This window comes from Pholis gunnellus (genome assembly GCF_910591455.1).
Source record: "Pholis gunnellus genome assembly, chromosome: 14".
Taxonomy (NCBI): Eukaryota; Metazoa; Chordata; class Actinopteri; order Perciformes; family Pholidae; genus Pholis; species Pholis gunnellus.
This window is the reverse complement of record NC_136541.1, coordinates 11,186,638-11,203,399: the sequence shown is the minus strand read 5'-3', so window position 1 is coordinate 11,203,399 and position 16,762 is coordinate 11,186,638. Positions and strand designations below refer to the sequence as shown.

The 16,762-nt window shown below is 41.2% G+C and overlaps 1 protein-coding gene across 1 annotated transcript in view; it reads left to right on the top strand.

Moving 5' to 3' along the window:
• Positions 1 to 16,762, top strand: part of LOC306706636 (low-density lipoprotein receptor-related protein 8-like) — a gene marked incomplete at both ends in the record, with an annotated part of 65,225 nt that overhangs the window by 47,501 nt on the left and 962 nt on the right. The window contains 10 exons of the mRNA XM_079173784.1: positions 802 to 921; positions 1,414 to 1,539; positions 6,478 to 6,649; positions 7,510 to 7,737; positions 9,046 to 9,164; positions 9,621 to 9,760; positions 12,563 to 12,704; positions 13,241 to 13,393; positions 14,317 to 14,607; positions 15,485 to 15,553. Coding sequence (XP_079029910.1) covers positions 802 to 921; positions 1,414 to 1,539; positions 6,478 to 6,649; positions 7,510 to 7,737; positions 9,046 to 9,164; positions 9,621 to 9,760; positions 12,563 to 12,704; positions 13,241 to 13,393; positions 14,317 to 14,607; positions 15,485 to 15,553 — 1,560 coding nt within the window. The remainder of the gene's footprint in view (positions 1 to 801; positions 922 to 1,413; positions 1,540 to 6,477; positions 6,650 to 7,509; positions 7,738 to 9,045; positions 9,165 to 9,620; positions 9,761 to 12,562; positions 12,705 to 13,240; positions 13,394 to 14,316; positions 14,608 to 15,484; positions 15,554 to 16,762) is intronic.

The window sequence follows — 16,762 nt, the reverse complement described above, 5'->3', positions numbered from 1 at the left end:
CTAGATAACACTTGATTCTCAGCTGTATGTATTGCAGCCACATTTGAGCCCTTGTTGCGATCAAGTAATTCTTAAAGCCACTGTGTGCAGCTTAATAAAATCTTAACTGCCTCTGCCTTCTTTATTGTGTGCCAGCCTTGTGCCAGCTGCTATGACCTAGTTTAAAATGAGAGTGGTTGTGTATTACATCTTGTTTTTTTTGCTTCTTTCATTCTCCAGATGCTTTTACATCACTCTGCCTCAATTTAAACAGCAGGCCTGTTTAATTTAGATGTCCTCTCTCTCTCTCTATTGCTCTGTCTCTCGTTCTCCCTCTTGTGAAAGACAACAAGAACGTTATTGGGCATCTCAGAATCCCAGTTCACAGCATTAATCCCCTCTAGATTCATAATTCATATCCCCGCAGGACATGAATTATGACCTGATTCTCAGTTTTTAGATCTCACCAGGTGTGATGTCTTGTCTCTTTGATTCCCTTTTTCTTCTTTTGAGAACATCTCATATAAGGGTTCAAAAAGGATGGAAAATAGCTGAGCATGAGAGCTGAGATGAAATAATGATATTAAAGATGATATCCGTTTTCCCCACCTATGTGCCACACATATTTATTCAACTTTATAAAATATCACAAGCCACTGCAGTTACCCTTTTTACAAAAAAATGTTTTACCGTCAATGAGCCAGAGGCCTTTTTCTAAATCCGATTTTGACCTTTTAAATGACCTGTTGGGCTACCGTAATCTCCACACCTCTTCGATGATTGACTGCATTTGACCGCTGGCTTCTTTTCTTTGTCTCCCAGGGCTGAATGAGTGTATGATCAACAACGGCGGCTGCTCCCATGTCTGCATGGACCGACCAATTGGCTTTGAGTGCCAGTGCCCCAGTGGCTACCAGCTACTGGACAGAAAGACTTGTGGTGGTAAATAAAGAAACTTTAGACAGACATATAAAATAAAATAAATGTAATTTTAGCTGCTGACCAAGCTACTACGAGACACTGTGTGTGTGTGTGTTTATATATATACACATACACTCTGTCCTTCACACTTTCCCCATCCTTTTAACACTAACGTTTCCCCATAACACCCAAGGAAAAAGCCTGACATCTGCTTGAAGGAAGTAGAGCGGAGAAGTCGACAGAGGAGACACGCCCTGTCTCACTGTCGACTTATTTCTTCCCATTAACTCAATGACAACATGTCTGTGTGTTTCTCCAGCACTTGCAGTTATTAATGTGCATATTTACTCATCCGTTACAGCTGTTAGTCTTAGAAGTTCATTGCTTTATTTTCTTTCAGGGAATTTAGTTTCCGGTCTTATCTAGTGCAGCTCATGAGGGTGAATTAGTCGCTGGCTGTTTGGGTCCGTCTCTGCGTCGATTGATAGCCTCTCTTCTCTCTTCTCCCTGCAGACATTGATGAGTGTGAGAACCCTGATGCTTGTAGCCAGATCTGCATCAACTACAAGGGGGATTTTAAATGTGAATGCCATGAAGGCTATGAGATGGACCCTGTTACTAAGACCTGCAAGGCAGAAGGTGAGTAGCAAAGCTCAATAATCAACAATGCAAGATGTCTGAGACAATAGGATTTGTGTTAGGGTTTCCTATCAGGTTGAAAATGAGAATCAGTGATTAGTCAAAAGGATGCCAGAGATGTTGAACGTGTTGGGCTTATGCTTCATGTGCCTGCATTAAAGAGTAAATGAAACATTTTGTTCTTTTTTACATATATATTATGCAGTTCTTAACCTAAATAGTTGCTGTTGTACAGACAGATTTTCCTCCACTGAAAGTACAAAAATCTGTCTTGTATTGTTGATAACAACACGTTCTCTCAAATGTTGCGCTGCCTCATTAGTGCTTCACACTAACACTTTGGAGCCGCAGTGTCAAAACCTTCCTCATCTCATAATCACAAACATCTTTCTGCTGTAAGGTTCTTACAGTTGCTCTGCACTTGCTTGTGCAATTGACATAATTGCTTAATCATAAAGAAAGCGAACATCAACAAGGCAAGCCCTTGGTTTCTCCCAGGCCAAATCTGTCCTCAAGTGTCCTGTCACATTAGACAGTTTCCTGAGTGACAGAGTGATATGTTCAACCATGCTGAACACTTATAATTAGGTAAAAACAACTCTTCAGGGGTACCTGGTTGAGTCACGGTGGATGCTAATTACATCAAATTGAATCCGGTGTCCCGTTAGGCTTGTTGACAACAGTTGTTGGACTAGTGGAGACCAAAGTGAACTGCTTAGAGGCCATTTCATTTTCTTTGCCCTTCAACCATGGCCAAAAGCTATTAGCATGAGGCTTGAGGCCAGTTTATATGTTTACAATCCATTTCCCCTAAAATGTTGGTTATTTAATTGGCAGGAAACAGTGAGTCAAATGAAATGTGGTGATTTGGTCGCTGTGGCTGTCAATTGCTGCGATTTCATTTCCCTCTATTAGGCTGAGCTGATATCAAAGCCCGGCACTCACATGTGTGTGTTTGCATTTGTACACACTGTATGGATTGTATCTGCCCCCCTGCCTCTGTCTGCACTTGTGTATTTCTCTCTGCATGACTGCCCGATGTGTTTGCTATCAGTCCATCATGGCCAGGAGAGAACTGTGTGTCTGGCTGCGTGTCAAAAGCAGCGCAAGCAGAATAGCAGTGAATGCAGCCGTTCCACCGCTGCCGTGACAGTCCATAAAACCAGCAGGGGACTATTTCCCCCTTTTAGAGGGGTTGGAAATGTTGTCATTGTAATGGCCAGATTTGGAGAACACTTAGTCCTGACCAACACTGCCATCATTCAGACTTTGAGGTGGGAGAGGGAGGAAAGGGAAGAAAGAGGGAAACGTGCAAGAGTGCGATACTACAACGAGGTTACGACACAGGCTGTCAAAAGAGAACTGAGGCCAGCTATTAATGAGAGAATATTATATCTGCCTCTGGAGATAACTGGCTGCAGCTGCCATCCTATTACCATGCAGTGTCAGAAAGAGATAGGCTCAATATAGATGTTACACGACCAAGGTGGGCTGTAGTTGCCAGCAAAAAGTGATAAAACCTTCCCTGTGGCATCTATTACCCACTTGGCTTTTTCCTGCCAGAATTAGAGGAAATATTCATGATGATGGCATGATAATATAAATGCGTTTACGGCCCCTGTTCACATTTGGGGCTAATTAAAATGCATCCTGGGTGACCTTATCACAAGTGGACAGCTCTAAAAATAGGTGTGAGTGCACCCAAAACGCTGTGATGTAGATGCTCAATGCTTAGCTACAGTATGTGTGCTTCTACTGTAGCATTACAAAGCTACTCAACTCAACTTATTTAGTTGAGTTTTAATATTTAGACTTCATGATGTCTTAAATTTGAAAATGTATACAGGTAATATGAATTAAATTATATAAATAATGATTTAAATGATGAAAAAATGAAGGAAGTGATATGTTTATTCAAAACATAATGTGCAAATATTAGAAAATGAAAATACACTAAAAAACATTGGATAACAGAAGAAGATAAACATAAACTATCAATATTTAAGTTCAGTAGGTCACCTGACAAGAAATCCAATGGATGACTATAAAAAAGTACATTTTACAAAAAAACTGAATTGAGCATACCCCCTTTTCCCAAGCTTCAACTATCAAGAACAAGTAATGTTATAATTTAGTCTGGAGTGGATGGCAATCTTAATAAGCTTGTCTTCTCTTAAGATGTGTGGGAAAAGTTGTTGGCGGACAAGATAGTCATTTTACAACATCTGTGGTATTTATGGCATCAAGACAGCAGGGCAGATGTGCGTTGTCAGAAGTAATAAATAGACACGTTGCAAAAAAGGCCTTCTGAGGTATGTAGGATGCCAGGTATGTGATGGTTATCATAGTGAAGAATTCTCCAGTTCTGGCTGGGGACGACTTGAAATGGCCAGTCAAATTGATTTTCACGTCTGTCTTGAATGTCCTTAAAAAGTGTTCTCACAGCAATTGTAATGTGAAAAAGAAAAAGAAAGCTTACTTGTAAAAAGTTCACACGCTTATACATCCTGTGAGTTCTAACGCGGACACCTCTCACCCGTGCCAGACATACAACATTTACAATTATTGAGTTGACATGTTTTGTTGTCTTAGATGACTTGCAGTCAGCTAAACTTGATTATAACAAACAAGGACACATGATAACTTGATAGTTATCAGATTTAAATTTTATTGTATGTACAATAAAATGTATAGACATACCCATTTAGATAGATTGCGACTGGCCGAATTAACCGTCACTGTAGGTGCAGAAAAAGGCAAACAATCTCAATCAATCTCGTTATTTGAACATATTCTGCAATTGTTACATTTGTCTTTCCAAATGATGTCCTTCAATTTTAAGTAGATATTTTTTTGCTTCAACGTAACATTGGATTTTGGGATATGAGTAAACAGAATCTGTGTATAAGACAAAAAATAAACAGTTTTACTGTGAACGCAGATGTGTGCAGCGCTTCAGTTTAATATTTACAGCTTTTATGCATTTTTAAGAATATGGAATGTTTTCAAAATATGGTCTAAAACCGGGCTATACATAGCCAATAATCCCTGGTCTATGTCAGAGCTAAAGTGTTGAGGTATTGTTGAAATGACATCTATTGCTCAGAGGACTGTGATTTCATATCGTTGTATCATGGTTTCATATCCTGCTTTGTTGGTCTCATTCTGTGTTTTTTTGTGTGTACTTCTTTATCTGGTATGCAAATATCCACTGCATGTCCTCTTCCATAGCTCTGAGGCTGACAGCAAATATGTATTTTTAGCCATGCTAGCACCATAGGTTTAGGAATAGCAATGTCTATGTGGATGTTAGCATTTAGCTCAAAGCACCACTCTGCCTAAGTCCAGCCTCACTAAGCCACTAGCATGGCTGCACACGTCTTGTATCTAGTAGTTGTCACAATTTCCCGACTGATAAAATCGAATAGGAGTGGGGAAATAGAAAATCTAATCCCAAGTGATCCCATGAGATGGATTCTGCAACCAGGGGAGACCTGCAATCCATAGTTGCCCCTATAATTGAGTGCAGGTATAAAAAGACTAGGCCTGTCCTCGACCAAAGAAATTCTAAGTCAACTTACACTCATATGATTTTGTCAACTAATCGATAAGTTGATTTAATCGACAGATTTGTAAAACTTCCTCCAAAATCTTGTGTTTACCAGGGATGTGTTTTTAAGTTTTTTGGCAATAAGTCATTCAGCATGAAAAAGCATAAAGAATGAAATATCAACAATAGAAATCTTAGGCACCCAGGTATTGACATCATTCTGGCTGTTTATATTGATTGCAGTTGAAGAGTGAGATGAGGCAACTCAGTAACTGATGCTTGTTGTTTTGTTAGGTGGCCAAGCAAAGTGTAAGAAACCCGTCTGATTTAGCTTTGTTCAAGGTTGTTTATCGGCCCTCAGAGGGAATTACTGCATCGCTAGTCTTTTAGTGTGTGCGTGTGCACGCTCATTCATGTCTATTTAGTTCTACTGCCTGTTCGAAAGTTGACAGCTTGCTGTTTAAAGAGGTGCCGAACGCCAAGGTACTGCTAATCTATATTTGCAAGGAGAAGGTAATAAGGTCCGTACAACTTAATGATGCATCCAGACACACTGATCAATACTGAAACTATGCAGCAGTTTTTAATGAAGGATTATTGTCCCGATACTCTTGTTAGATGAGGATATTGAGCTGTATCACGCAAGCTTTGTTGTGTTATTTATCTGTGCTAAAAGATGACAATAAGAGTATCGACTCGGGTGCTCCAAATATGCAGCATCACATTAAGCTGCAATGCCTTTTGACACTGTGGTGAAGCCTCTGTGTTATTACAGTAGAGGAATGTCTACATCATCCACTGACACGCAGCATCGTGTTCAACCGTCTTATCCAAGGGTTTTGATGCTGTGCTGAAAAAAACCAATCTGTCAGGCTTATCGGCATCTTCATCCTTTTTGTCCTGCCTTTGCAGCAGAATAATGTTGTATGCTTTGGGTTTTTATTATTGGCACACATGCAGGTACAGACATTATTTCACATTTCTAATCCAATCTAAATCCAGCTCATGTTTGCTCAGAATGCCTTAAAAGTTAATTCCACTGGCTAAAGGTTATATTTACTTTATTACACTTTACTTGCTTGCTATATTTGAACCACATAAGGTTCAAATATAGCTCAGTGCAGCTCCTTTTTAATAAGAGATAATGTCATCGACCCTTCTTTCGCCCCTTTAACAAATTGTCAAAGCTTATTTGACCGGCCAATATTGCAGTACATACCAACTCCACCGACCAATAATGTATTCCTCTTACTAATGTATTAAACCTGCATCTAAATTGCTTTTTACTGGGACTGATTGTAAATTTCAGCTGGATAAACTCTTCCACACTTAGGCTGAAAGTTCACACTTTTTCAAGGGCAATACATATTGTTGGACTTTGTGTGCAGGAAAGAGCCCTTACCTGCTGTTCACCAACCGGCATGAGATCCGACGCATCGACCTGGTAAAGAGGGACTACAGCCAGGTGGTGTCCACCCAGAAGAACGCTGTAGCTCTGGACCTGGATGTGGCCAACAACCGAGTCTTCTGGTGCGATCGCTTTCACCGGAAAATCTACAGGTAAACGTTTAATTAAAGACGAAACCTTAATTACAATTTATAAAACTAATTTCATATCGGATACATTTTCATAGATCAGAAACTCTTGGATTTGAAAAGCAAACCTCTTTGACATTTTGACAACTTCATATTTTAGACAAAATAATATAAATGTGACCTTATCGACCCTTGAAGTGCCAAATCATATATTGTCATATATTTGATTTGCCTGTATTTGATTTACTGAGCATCTACTTGTAATCAACTGAGACAATGGTTCAGCCCCGCGACTGCTGTAGATGCATTTCACCCATTGTTATCCCGACTACGATTTCTCCCCAGAGTGTATTCTAATTGGAGCACTGTGTTCGCTTTATGAAATGGATGTTAAGAGAAAAGCTCTCTGGGGAAACTCAAAATTTAAATTCCTGTTCGGGAGCACAGCTGCCTGGCTCTCACCTCACACCTCTGCCGGGGCCAAATCATTAGCGGGCAAACCCATGAGTTAGGCCTTGTCTATTCTGATAAGTGGTGCACCTAAGAAGGATGCCAACCCCCGGATGAACCTGCTCAGCACATTGCCCAAGGCTGCAGCTCGCATACCAGTCCCATTCTCCACTCCTCCGACATGTTTGTTAAATGCTTTGGATTGTAATGAAATCGCAAGAAGAGAAAGACATTTTTTTATAAGGATGAATCTTTTTTGATCGGGTGCCATGTAATAATAACAATAGTGTCAGGCAGTCAACTTCCCTCCACTACACATCCATTCTGTGATAATGGCTGGTTTTCTGTAGACTATGAATCACATATTCTCCTCCCCTCAAGACACTCGCTGCGTCCCCCTCTGTCTTTATCGCGCTCTCTCCTCCGCCCCGCAGTGCCTTCATCCATGAGGCCAGTGACCCCTCCCAGCAGGTGCCGCTGCTGGATTCTCTCCTGCAGACCCCCGTGGGTCTGGCTCTGGACTGGCTCCAACACAACCTGTACTGGGCCGACTCCGGAGACAAATCCATCTCTGTGGCCTCAGTGGACGCCACCAAGAGACGCGTCCTCATCAACACCGACCTGAGTGAACCCCGGGCCATAGCGCTGGATCCCCATCAAGGGTAAGGAGGAGCAGAAGTGGTGTACATTGTCCAGGAGCACATTACAAAATGCCTTGACCTACACGATTAATTTATAATGTATGCTAATTACTAAACTGTATGCTATTAATTTACATAGAAATATACAGTATGTCGGCATAAAATTGTCAAACTGATTTATATTGGTGACCCACCCGTATATCTCTTTGAATATGCTGGTAGACACTAAACTGATCTATTTTTTTTATCAAAAATCATTTTCAATGACCCCAGATATAGATTTGTTTTTAAGGTGAGTTCAGCGTGGGACCCAGGAAATTAATAAACATAATCCTCTTCTGAGACCATATCTAATGGTAAATATAAGAGAACGCTTGTTGCTGTACGTGGGAATCCAGAATAACAAGCCTGTGACCCATTTAGCATCCTGACTCAATAGTTTTGTAGAAATTCTGTCCCAGATGAGCGTTCCTAATCTGGGAAGCTTTATGAATTTGTGCCAGCGTGTGCTTCTGCATATTTTGTTTTCTGGTGATTCAAACCCAGATGAAAACAAACAAATGTCACAAAAATAAACTTAAATAAACAGGCACATATCCTAAGCTGAGGCACACAGTGACAATTTATGCACATTAGATCATGACTGCCCAACAGGAATCCAGCACACAGATTTCTTACCCTTGACAGCAAATAAAAGTTTTGTCTTTGCGGGAAAATTCACTTAATGTCAGTAATAAACAATAAAGTAATAAATAGAAAGGACGTAATCTGTAAATCACACTGTATTTCTCTGCCGTGATTGCTGACTGATATTGCCCCATAACCATTCAAACTACACAGAACTCATACAATAACAGCTTTTACTTTTTACAACACATTAGGTCGACCACAAATCAATGCTATGGCTGCAGTTTTTACTAACACTGATAATGTTCATTAGCACAGCTGCAGAGCTGCATTGAATACATTGCTTCTAATTATGACATGATGGGCTGTTTAAGATTTGTCCCGAACACATCTGGAAACCAAAAGTTCCAGATTCGAGTTTGTACCACAGACGATTCCGTTACTGCTTTGCTGCTCTTTTGTCTTGTGTTGTGATGTTATGGTGCTGAACGGACAGCTATCACCATCACCAGACAAATAATTGCATTATGAATGCTGAGAATCTCCAAAAAATGTGAAAAAGGGGAAGCTATCTTAAGATAAAAAGGAATAATACTTGTGCAGTATGAGATTATTTACTTCCACATGTCTTACTGAGAGCAGCAGCACAACATGAAGACTCTGTAATAACACAGTAAGTGTGCTTCCTTTTGTTCAATCCAGCTTTATGTACTGGTCCGACTGGGGCACGCGAGCCAAGATCGAGAAGGCCGGGATGAATGGAGTCGACCGACAGGTGCTGGTGGCTGATAACATTGAATGGCCCAATGGCATCACTCTAGGTGAGAGGAGAACAGCTGTTTTTCAACTCCTGTCCTTATGTTGTATATTACACAGTGCTATATTGCACACCTATTGTTGTGTGTTTCTGAAGCAGAGTCCTTAAAAAGAGCTAATGCACTCAATCAACTCATTGAAAGTGAAGGTCAAAAGTAATTCCAATTATACGGGTAAATGCTAAACGATAATGACAAGAAATAGATTATTAAAGTTACCACAGTTGCTTCGAATGACATTTGAAGTGTTTTAGAAGTTATAGATCATCACAGTAAAACTTGCGGTGGTATAATCGAGAGAATCTGACATTTTAAAACGTAATCAATATCAACTAAAGGGATTTGTCAGTCAGAGTGCAAGAGTGCTTACCGTGAAGACAATCAATTTGTATTCAGCTTGGAAAAAGTCATTTTTACCTGTGTGTGTGTGTGTGTGTGTGTGTGTGTGTGTGTGTTTCTCAGATGTAGCCAACAAGCGTCTGTACTGGGTCGATTCAAAGCTGCACCTTGTAGCCAGCGTGGACCTGAACGGAGCTCACCGCAGAACACACGTGTCATCCGCTGAGAGACTGGGACACCCCTACGCTCTGGCTGTTTTTGAGGTTTGTGCGCAACAGATTTGTAATGGCTTTGCCGTTATCTGTGGTATCATCCAGTCTCCCACATCTCATCATATCTACATCTCTCTCATTAGCCTCGCAGGGGCCTGCAGTGTGACTGGGAGTCTGAATGTAATGACTGTTAAATTCAATTTACTGTGTGCTCAGTGTGTGTGTGTGTGTGTGTGTGTGTGTGTGTGTGTGTGTGTGTGTGTGTGTGTGTGTGTGTGTGTGTGTGTGTGTGTGTGTGTGTGTGTGTGTGTGTGTGTGTGTGTGTGTGTGTGTGTGTGTGTTTGTGTGTCTGTTTTCCCTTGCGGGATTGACTGGCTGAGAATACTAAACAGAAGACAGCTATAGAGCAGCCTAAAGCAACCCACGCACTTGTGCTTTTGGTCGTAAGCCAGCTTCCCTGTGTGTGTGTGTGTGTGTGTGTGCGCGCGCGTGTGTGTGTGTGTGTCTGTCTGCGTGTGCGTGCGCATGCATGCAAGCATGCTTTTACATGCCTATAAACTCTTGTCTGGCATGTCCCTGTTGTTGCTTCTGCAGCAAAGTCCCAGCCAGTTTCAGATGGCTGCTAATGACATCACCCAAGTGGCCTATTCCCCTGTGGGACTGGAGGGGAACTGGTCTAAGTGGGAACAGAGTAGCAGATTTCATACAGCAGCAAACCAGATTTACAAGCATGGATTTGTTGAAAAATGCCAACTTGGGTTTGAATTGCATTTGTGAGACCAACACGAGATTCAAATGTTCCTCCTTTTACAGTAGCAACAGAGTAAAGAAGCCTCAACGCTGCAGACCTGATCTAAAAAGCAGAGATGGAAAGAGTATTCAGATCCTTACTATTACAATGCCACCATGTAAAAATACTAAAGTTGTGCATTTAAAAATGAAGTAAAAGTACATAGGTATCGTTGGCAAAATGTATTTAAAAGTATCAAAAGTCAAATTTAGCAAAAGGCTCCTGTTCCGTGTTGTATTGTCATACTGTTTATTATAAAATGTAATTATATAAAATAAATGTATATAAATTTAATATTTTAAATTTTCTATCAAATAAAAAGATATACCAAAATATGATTGAAAGGCTGCTTGAACATGAGCGCATCAATAATAATCCAGTATTATATATTTCGTATGTAAAATCTTGTAAACTGCAAAGTAACTCTAACGATCAAATCAATAGAGTGAAAAGTATATTTCCCTCTGAAATGTAGTAAAGTAGAAGTATGAAGTAAACAAAATGTACTTGAATTTAAATAGAGTAAAATGGATTACAGTTACTTTCCACCACTGCAAAAACGTGTTCTCGTTCCAAAGAATCGCTGTTTAGAATACAAACTGCTCACATGTCTCTGTTTTAACCTTCTAAAATGAACATAGCAATAGAGGCAAGCTGTCCAAAGCGTAACCTCGAGGGTTTTCCTTACTGTACTCTGCTGTTAGTCCACCCTGCAGGCAGCACTGTAGTGCAACTCACAGAAATGATGATACGTTCCCTCTGGTGGAATACCTCATCGATCCGGGGCTCCTCTGCCCTGTTGTGACAGCAAGGTGACCTTCTTGTTCAGGATGTTGAACATTCACCAGCCCCATGTTATTGACTGGAGCTTGTTGTATCGTGCGTCACATTACCATGTCTTTCTGACTCAGTGACTGACTCAACACACACACACACACACACACACACACACACACACACACACACACACACACACACACACACACACACACACTCGTGTGGCGAGGCTTATTGTCTCGCTAGAGATTAGCCTGTAGTTCCTAAGGGAACGGCAGAAAAATGACAGACGAGTGAGTGAACTGGGAAAACAAAGCAAACAAATCAATAAATAAACAACAAGCATAGTTAAAATTAGCCTTTGAGCTACTATCTTTTGATCTAAATAGGATGTGTTTTAATCATTTAAGACTTAATGCTCTAACGAACCACAAAGGATGTGCCAGACACTTGAAACCTATAAATGCCAGTGGATAGGTTGAATCTTCTTCTGCAATAAGGTGTAACCCTGTTTATTGCCTGCTGTTTACTGTTGCACTCCAATTGAATTAAAAAAAACATCTCTTAGTTACCATTAAACCTCTGCATTTGCATTTCCTTGATAGATTCATCCCCTCATATTATTTGCTGCAAAGGCCACATTTACACTCTCTTCTGCAAAAGAAAATGAATTAGATAAATATGTGCCAGCGGGTATTTATCAGTGCATATTTCACCTGTCCTAGTTTTCTTTTTATTAGTTTTCCACAAATAAATCAGACGAGAGCATTTACAGCTGTTTGCACTGTGTATTCTCCCACAGCATGCATCTCATGTGAGGCGGTACACAGTAGTGCTTTGAGCTAGTTGACAATTCAGTTACATACTAACTCAAATTTATTTTTAGAGGTCGGATGTCAGGGACTGTTCTATGGTGTTAAAAATGTAAAAAATAAAAGGTTAATTTATTAGAAAATCTGATTATTTTGCAATAAAGTTCTTAATTTAATGAGAAAATATTCACTACTTTTCATTTCAAGTATTTAAAATAGGTATTATTGAAAAAGTGACATACAAATTTTGACTTTGATCGTTTCTCAAAAGCCGTAAAGTGACCATCATTTTTATTTTGGATTGTAGAGATTAGATATGATTGAATGGCGGCTCTTGACTTTTGAGGTCGACACCCACGCTGTTGGAATTGCTAACTTGCCAATATGTGCTCTTGTGTTTTAACCCAACACAACCCCGACTGACCTGTTCTGTGTATTGCTCATATTGAGACAATGCTTCTCTCTGTGCTTCAGGATCGTATCTACTGGACAGACAGAGACCGATCGGCGGTGTTCATGGCCAACAGGCTGACCGGTCAAGACATCCACACGCTGGCTGAAAACCTCAACGACCCCCATGACATCGTGGTCTTTCACCAGCTCCGCCAGCCGCAAGGTGTGTTCACACAGTATGAGTGAGGGTCTTGCATGTGTGTCTGCGACCACGTTTCCTCAGTGGATCCATGTCGACCCAGGCACATGAATAAATGATGGGGAGGCTTGTGACTGCGGTGGAGTGATCAAAGCTCTGGGAGCAGCAGTACATTCACACATCTGTCTAAACCCTGCCCCCGCTTTCCTCTTAACATGACAATCCAGATTTGAGTGGAACTGAACCCGAGTTTTTAATCATGCATGTGAAGGCTGTGTATTTCCTTTCTTGTGTGTCTTTCCAATTCGATCTCCATACATACCTGTTTTTCCTAGTTCGTATCTTAACACCAGGCCATGAACACAGTGGTGTGGTACCTGGCACAGAGCCCAGGGTCTTGTTAATAAGGGAATTCAACAGGGTTCACAGTGGGAAACAATAAAGTGCATCTGTCGCTCTCTGACTCTCTGCTATCTCCCCACGTTGAATAAGTGATAATCGTATTTATATAACCATAACTGTGTCATTGTCTCTCTCTTTCTCTCTGCCGCTGTCTCCAGGCCCAGACAGCTGTAATCTGGGCAGTGTGGCGAATGGAGGGTGTGAGTACTTGTGTCTTAAGGCTCCACAGATTACCGAGCACTCGCCCAAATACACCTGCGCCTGCCCCGACGGGCAGGACCTGGGGCCTGAAATGAGGGCCTGTGTGCCAGGTGAGTGTGTTTACGAGTGTTATTTGAGAGCATTAAGTGATCAATATTAGGCAGAGCGCCACATGCTGACTGTGCAGATAATCAGATTCTGCTTGACTAGCTAGTAAGCGCTTTTTTTTTGTGATGAATGTCATCAGAGGTATTTTAGGCAGTTGTCTACTGGATCAATGTTGACAAATGTTCTCTTTGTAGTTAATATAATTAAATAATAATAATTGAAGAATAGATACATTAATAGATACATAATAGCTTGCATTTTAAAGCACCTTTCAAGGGACCCAAGGATGCTTTTTGTAGCCAGAACAATAAAAAAAACAATAACACAAGACAGAAAATGAATCGTGATTTTCTGAATTAAATTAACTGTTTTTGTATTGAAGTGAGCCCTGTACTGCCTGAAATGTGTTGCTTATTGGAAATAACTTGCTTAACACATTTAATCACAGAGCTAATACAGTAGAAAATAAGATCAATTCATATTTTATTTTGTAGGAGGTAGTAATAAATACAAAAAAGATTAGATATTCTCCCTTCAAGCAACATATTTATTGAACCTGTAAATAAAAAAAGATAGTTGCTAAGCAACACATACAGGCGGTGGATACAATAACATGGACCACTATGCAATGAAATGCAATCTAACACTGCATCTCTGGAACAAATACTACATTCGTTGCAAGATCAGTTGTATTTGCCTGCATCACTGGATTCACAAAGAAATAGAGTGACATAGAGTTAAAGTGCACCGCTGAGTTCATGTAATTTGTCCACCCTCTTCATGGACAAGTACTAAGTCTTAGGAGTCGTGATTTTAGATTTTTGGTCAGCTCATTTATGTTGAGGTTATGTTTGGTATAGATCTTATAACAATAATTCAGTTTCTGGAGCGAAAGGTTTCTATGGTGCTCTTCGTTTCTCTGCAGCAGCACCACGAGACGACATGACACCGACATCCTCGCCTGCTGCTGGATTTACACCTGGCACTAGAGCGACTTCGGCGGAAGACTTCCCACCACCCTCGGGGGGAGTATCACAGGCGGACGCCACCCCTCACTTGACCACAGCTCCCTCTGGGGCCCCCGAGCCCCTCACACCCCTCTCCACTCTGAAGCCTTTGTCGTCACAAGAGTCAAAGGTGCCGGGCTCGCACTCCACTGCCACCGCTATGGTCATCTCCACCACACCTGCAAGGGACAGCAGCGTCTCTCAACACTGTAAGTGGGCTGTGAATTCAAAATAATGTTCAATCAATTCTGCGTCTGTGTGAAGATACTGAAAAAACTATATTAATACTGTGAATAAGTCTAATTTAGAGACTCATAAGCAGATATGTAAGCATTCACTCCTTGATGTCGCATTCTTACATTCACTCTGAGAAATCCAGCACTATGTGATTCTTATTTTTCATGTGAAAGCGCAGAGTTGCCCATTCAGGAGTTAACAAGAGATGGGGCCCAATTCCCTGATGATGGGGCACTGTCACCTGAGCGTCCCCATCTCCTGCTAAGCACCACATTCTGCAGTCCTACTCGGACTCATAATGTAGCTAACAACCTCACCCTCAATGTAATAATGACATTAAAGTAAGGTATCTACTAGCCCCAACAACCACGCGCCACTGACTTTAATAGGACGGATCGATGCTTGTCTCGAAAATGTCTCCTTTCACTCAATAAATTGTGGCCTGCAGGACATGCATGCACTTAATAAGTGTGTTAGTAAGCATGCGATATTTAAATGAGTGTGAGGTGACATTGGAGCCCGATGGCGCCTGGATGGATGAAGTGTAGGAGGTCAGGGTTAGTGTCACGGTCACACTCCAGCAAATGCCAAGAAACTCATAATTTCCCTCTTCCATTTTTATTCCAGCCTCTTTTTCACTATTTGTCTCTCTTTGTAAAACACTCACAGCCACTCATGCATGATCGGCCGCTCTGTTTTATCTCCCTTCGCCTCCACCTGCTCTCCCGTCCTGCCTCTCACACTTTTTTCTTTTTAATCCCGTACGCTTCCTCGCTCGCGTTCTCCTGTCTTTTTTGACCCTCGCTCTAACTCCTGTGTCTCGTCCCATCTCTCTCTCTCTCTCTTCAGCTGGAAGGGAGAATTTCCTCCTGGGCGAGAACCTGACAGTGGCTGTTCTGGGAGTGGTCATCCCCATCGGTAAGTCACCGGAAGCCTTCTTGTCTGTGCGCGTCTGTCCACATTAAGGCCCGCAAGGCTGCATAAAGGCTGCTGTCTACTTGCTGCCTGTGGCCATTCTGTTTGTAGTCCATTCACACTGACCCTGCCGTGGCAGGATGAGAGAAGCTTGGCCCACAGGTCTTCCTCGCTGAGGTTTCTCAGGAGTCATTTTTTGTGCGTCTGACATTGCTGCCACGCTGCATTATTCACTTCACGCTGTGTTGTTGTGTTGGGTTCTGCTAAAGCCAGACTTGTCAGTTGGCCTTTTTCCCTTTGTGTGGTTAGCGTACTATAGTGCAGCAAGAGAGCACACAAAGGGTCTGTGCACGTCAATTGCAAAAATATTATACAATAGTGGTATCTAGCCATCCAGATAGTTTTGTTTTTATGTTTCCACATTTTGAAAACCAATTCGGTGGACCTGCATGGAACTGACCACCTGCTAAACAACCCTCAGATACCTGCTCAAGCTTTCTGTTTTCACAGGACACTTAAGCAGTGTACAGTGATAAAAGTGGCAGATTTACCACTCAAAATTCGTAGTAATTTTTTAAACGATGAGTGTAGCTCACACCTTTTATCAGCTGTAGATCCATGCCTCGGTTAAAAACGCTGTCTGTGGCTACCGTTGTATATGAAACACTTAATGGTTACATAGATGACATCATGCCAAGAGACTGGCTTTGTGTCCCAGGAAAAGTCTTTACCAGTTGATGCTGCATGTAAAAGACATGTAGTAACAGATTTGTTTAATTATTACAGCTAGTTAGTCCAAGTGTTAACGTGCAAACGTAAGATCAGGCTGTTATTTGTTCTGACATAACTGTGTTTGGCTTTTTAGCTCACATATTTGTTCGTATTTGCAAAGTTTTTTATACTTTAAACGTTTCAAGATAAATATTGTAGGAGGAGAACCCACTGTGTTTGGCAAACGTAGTGTTATCTCAGGTAAACCTGGCTGGGGTTGCTGCAGTGTAAACTCTGATAGAAGAGACAGGGATTGGACAATCACTGTCAATTTGTTCGTGGTGCTTAAAGGATACTGAAAAATTCAACAGCTACATTCTTTTCCCAAAAAATGTGTCACGAACTGCCCTGTAGATTAGATAAAAAGAATGTTTTTCCCTGGAAATGTTTTGTCTTGGGTAAAGCTGGTCTTACTTTGACACCACGTATTACAAAAAAATA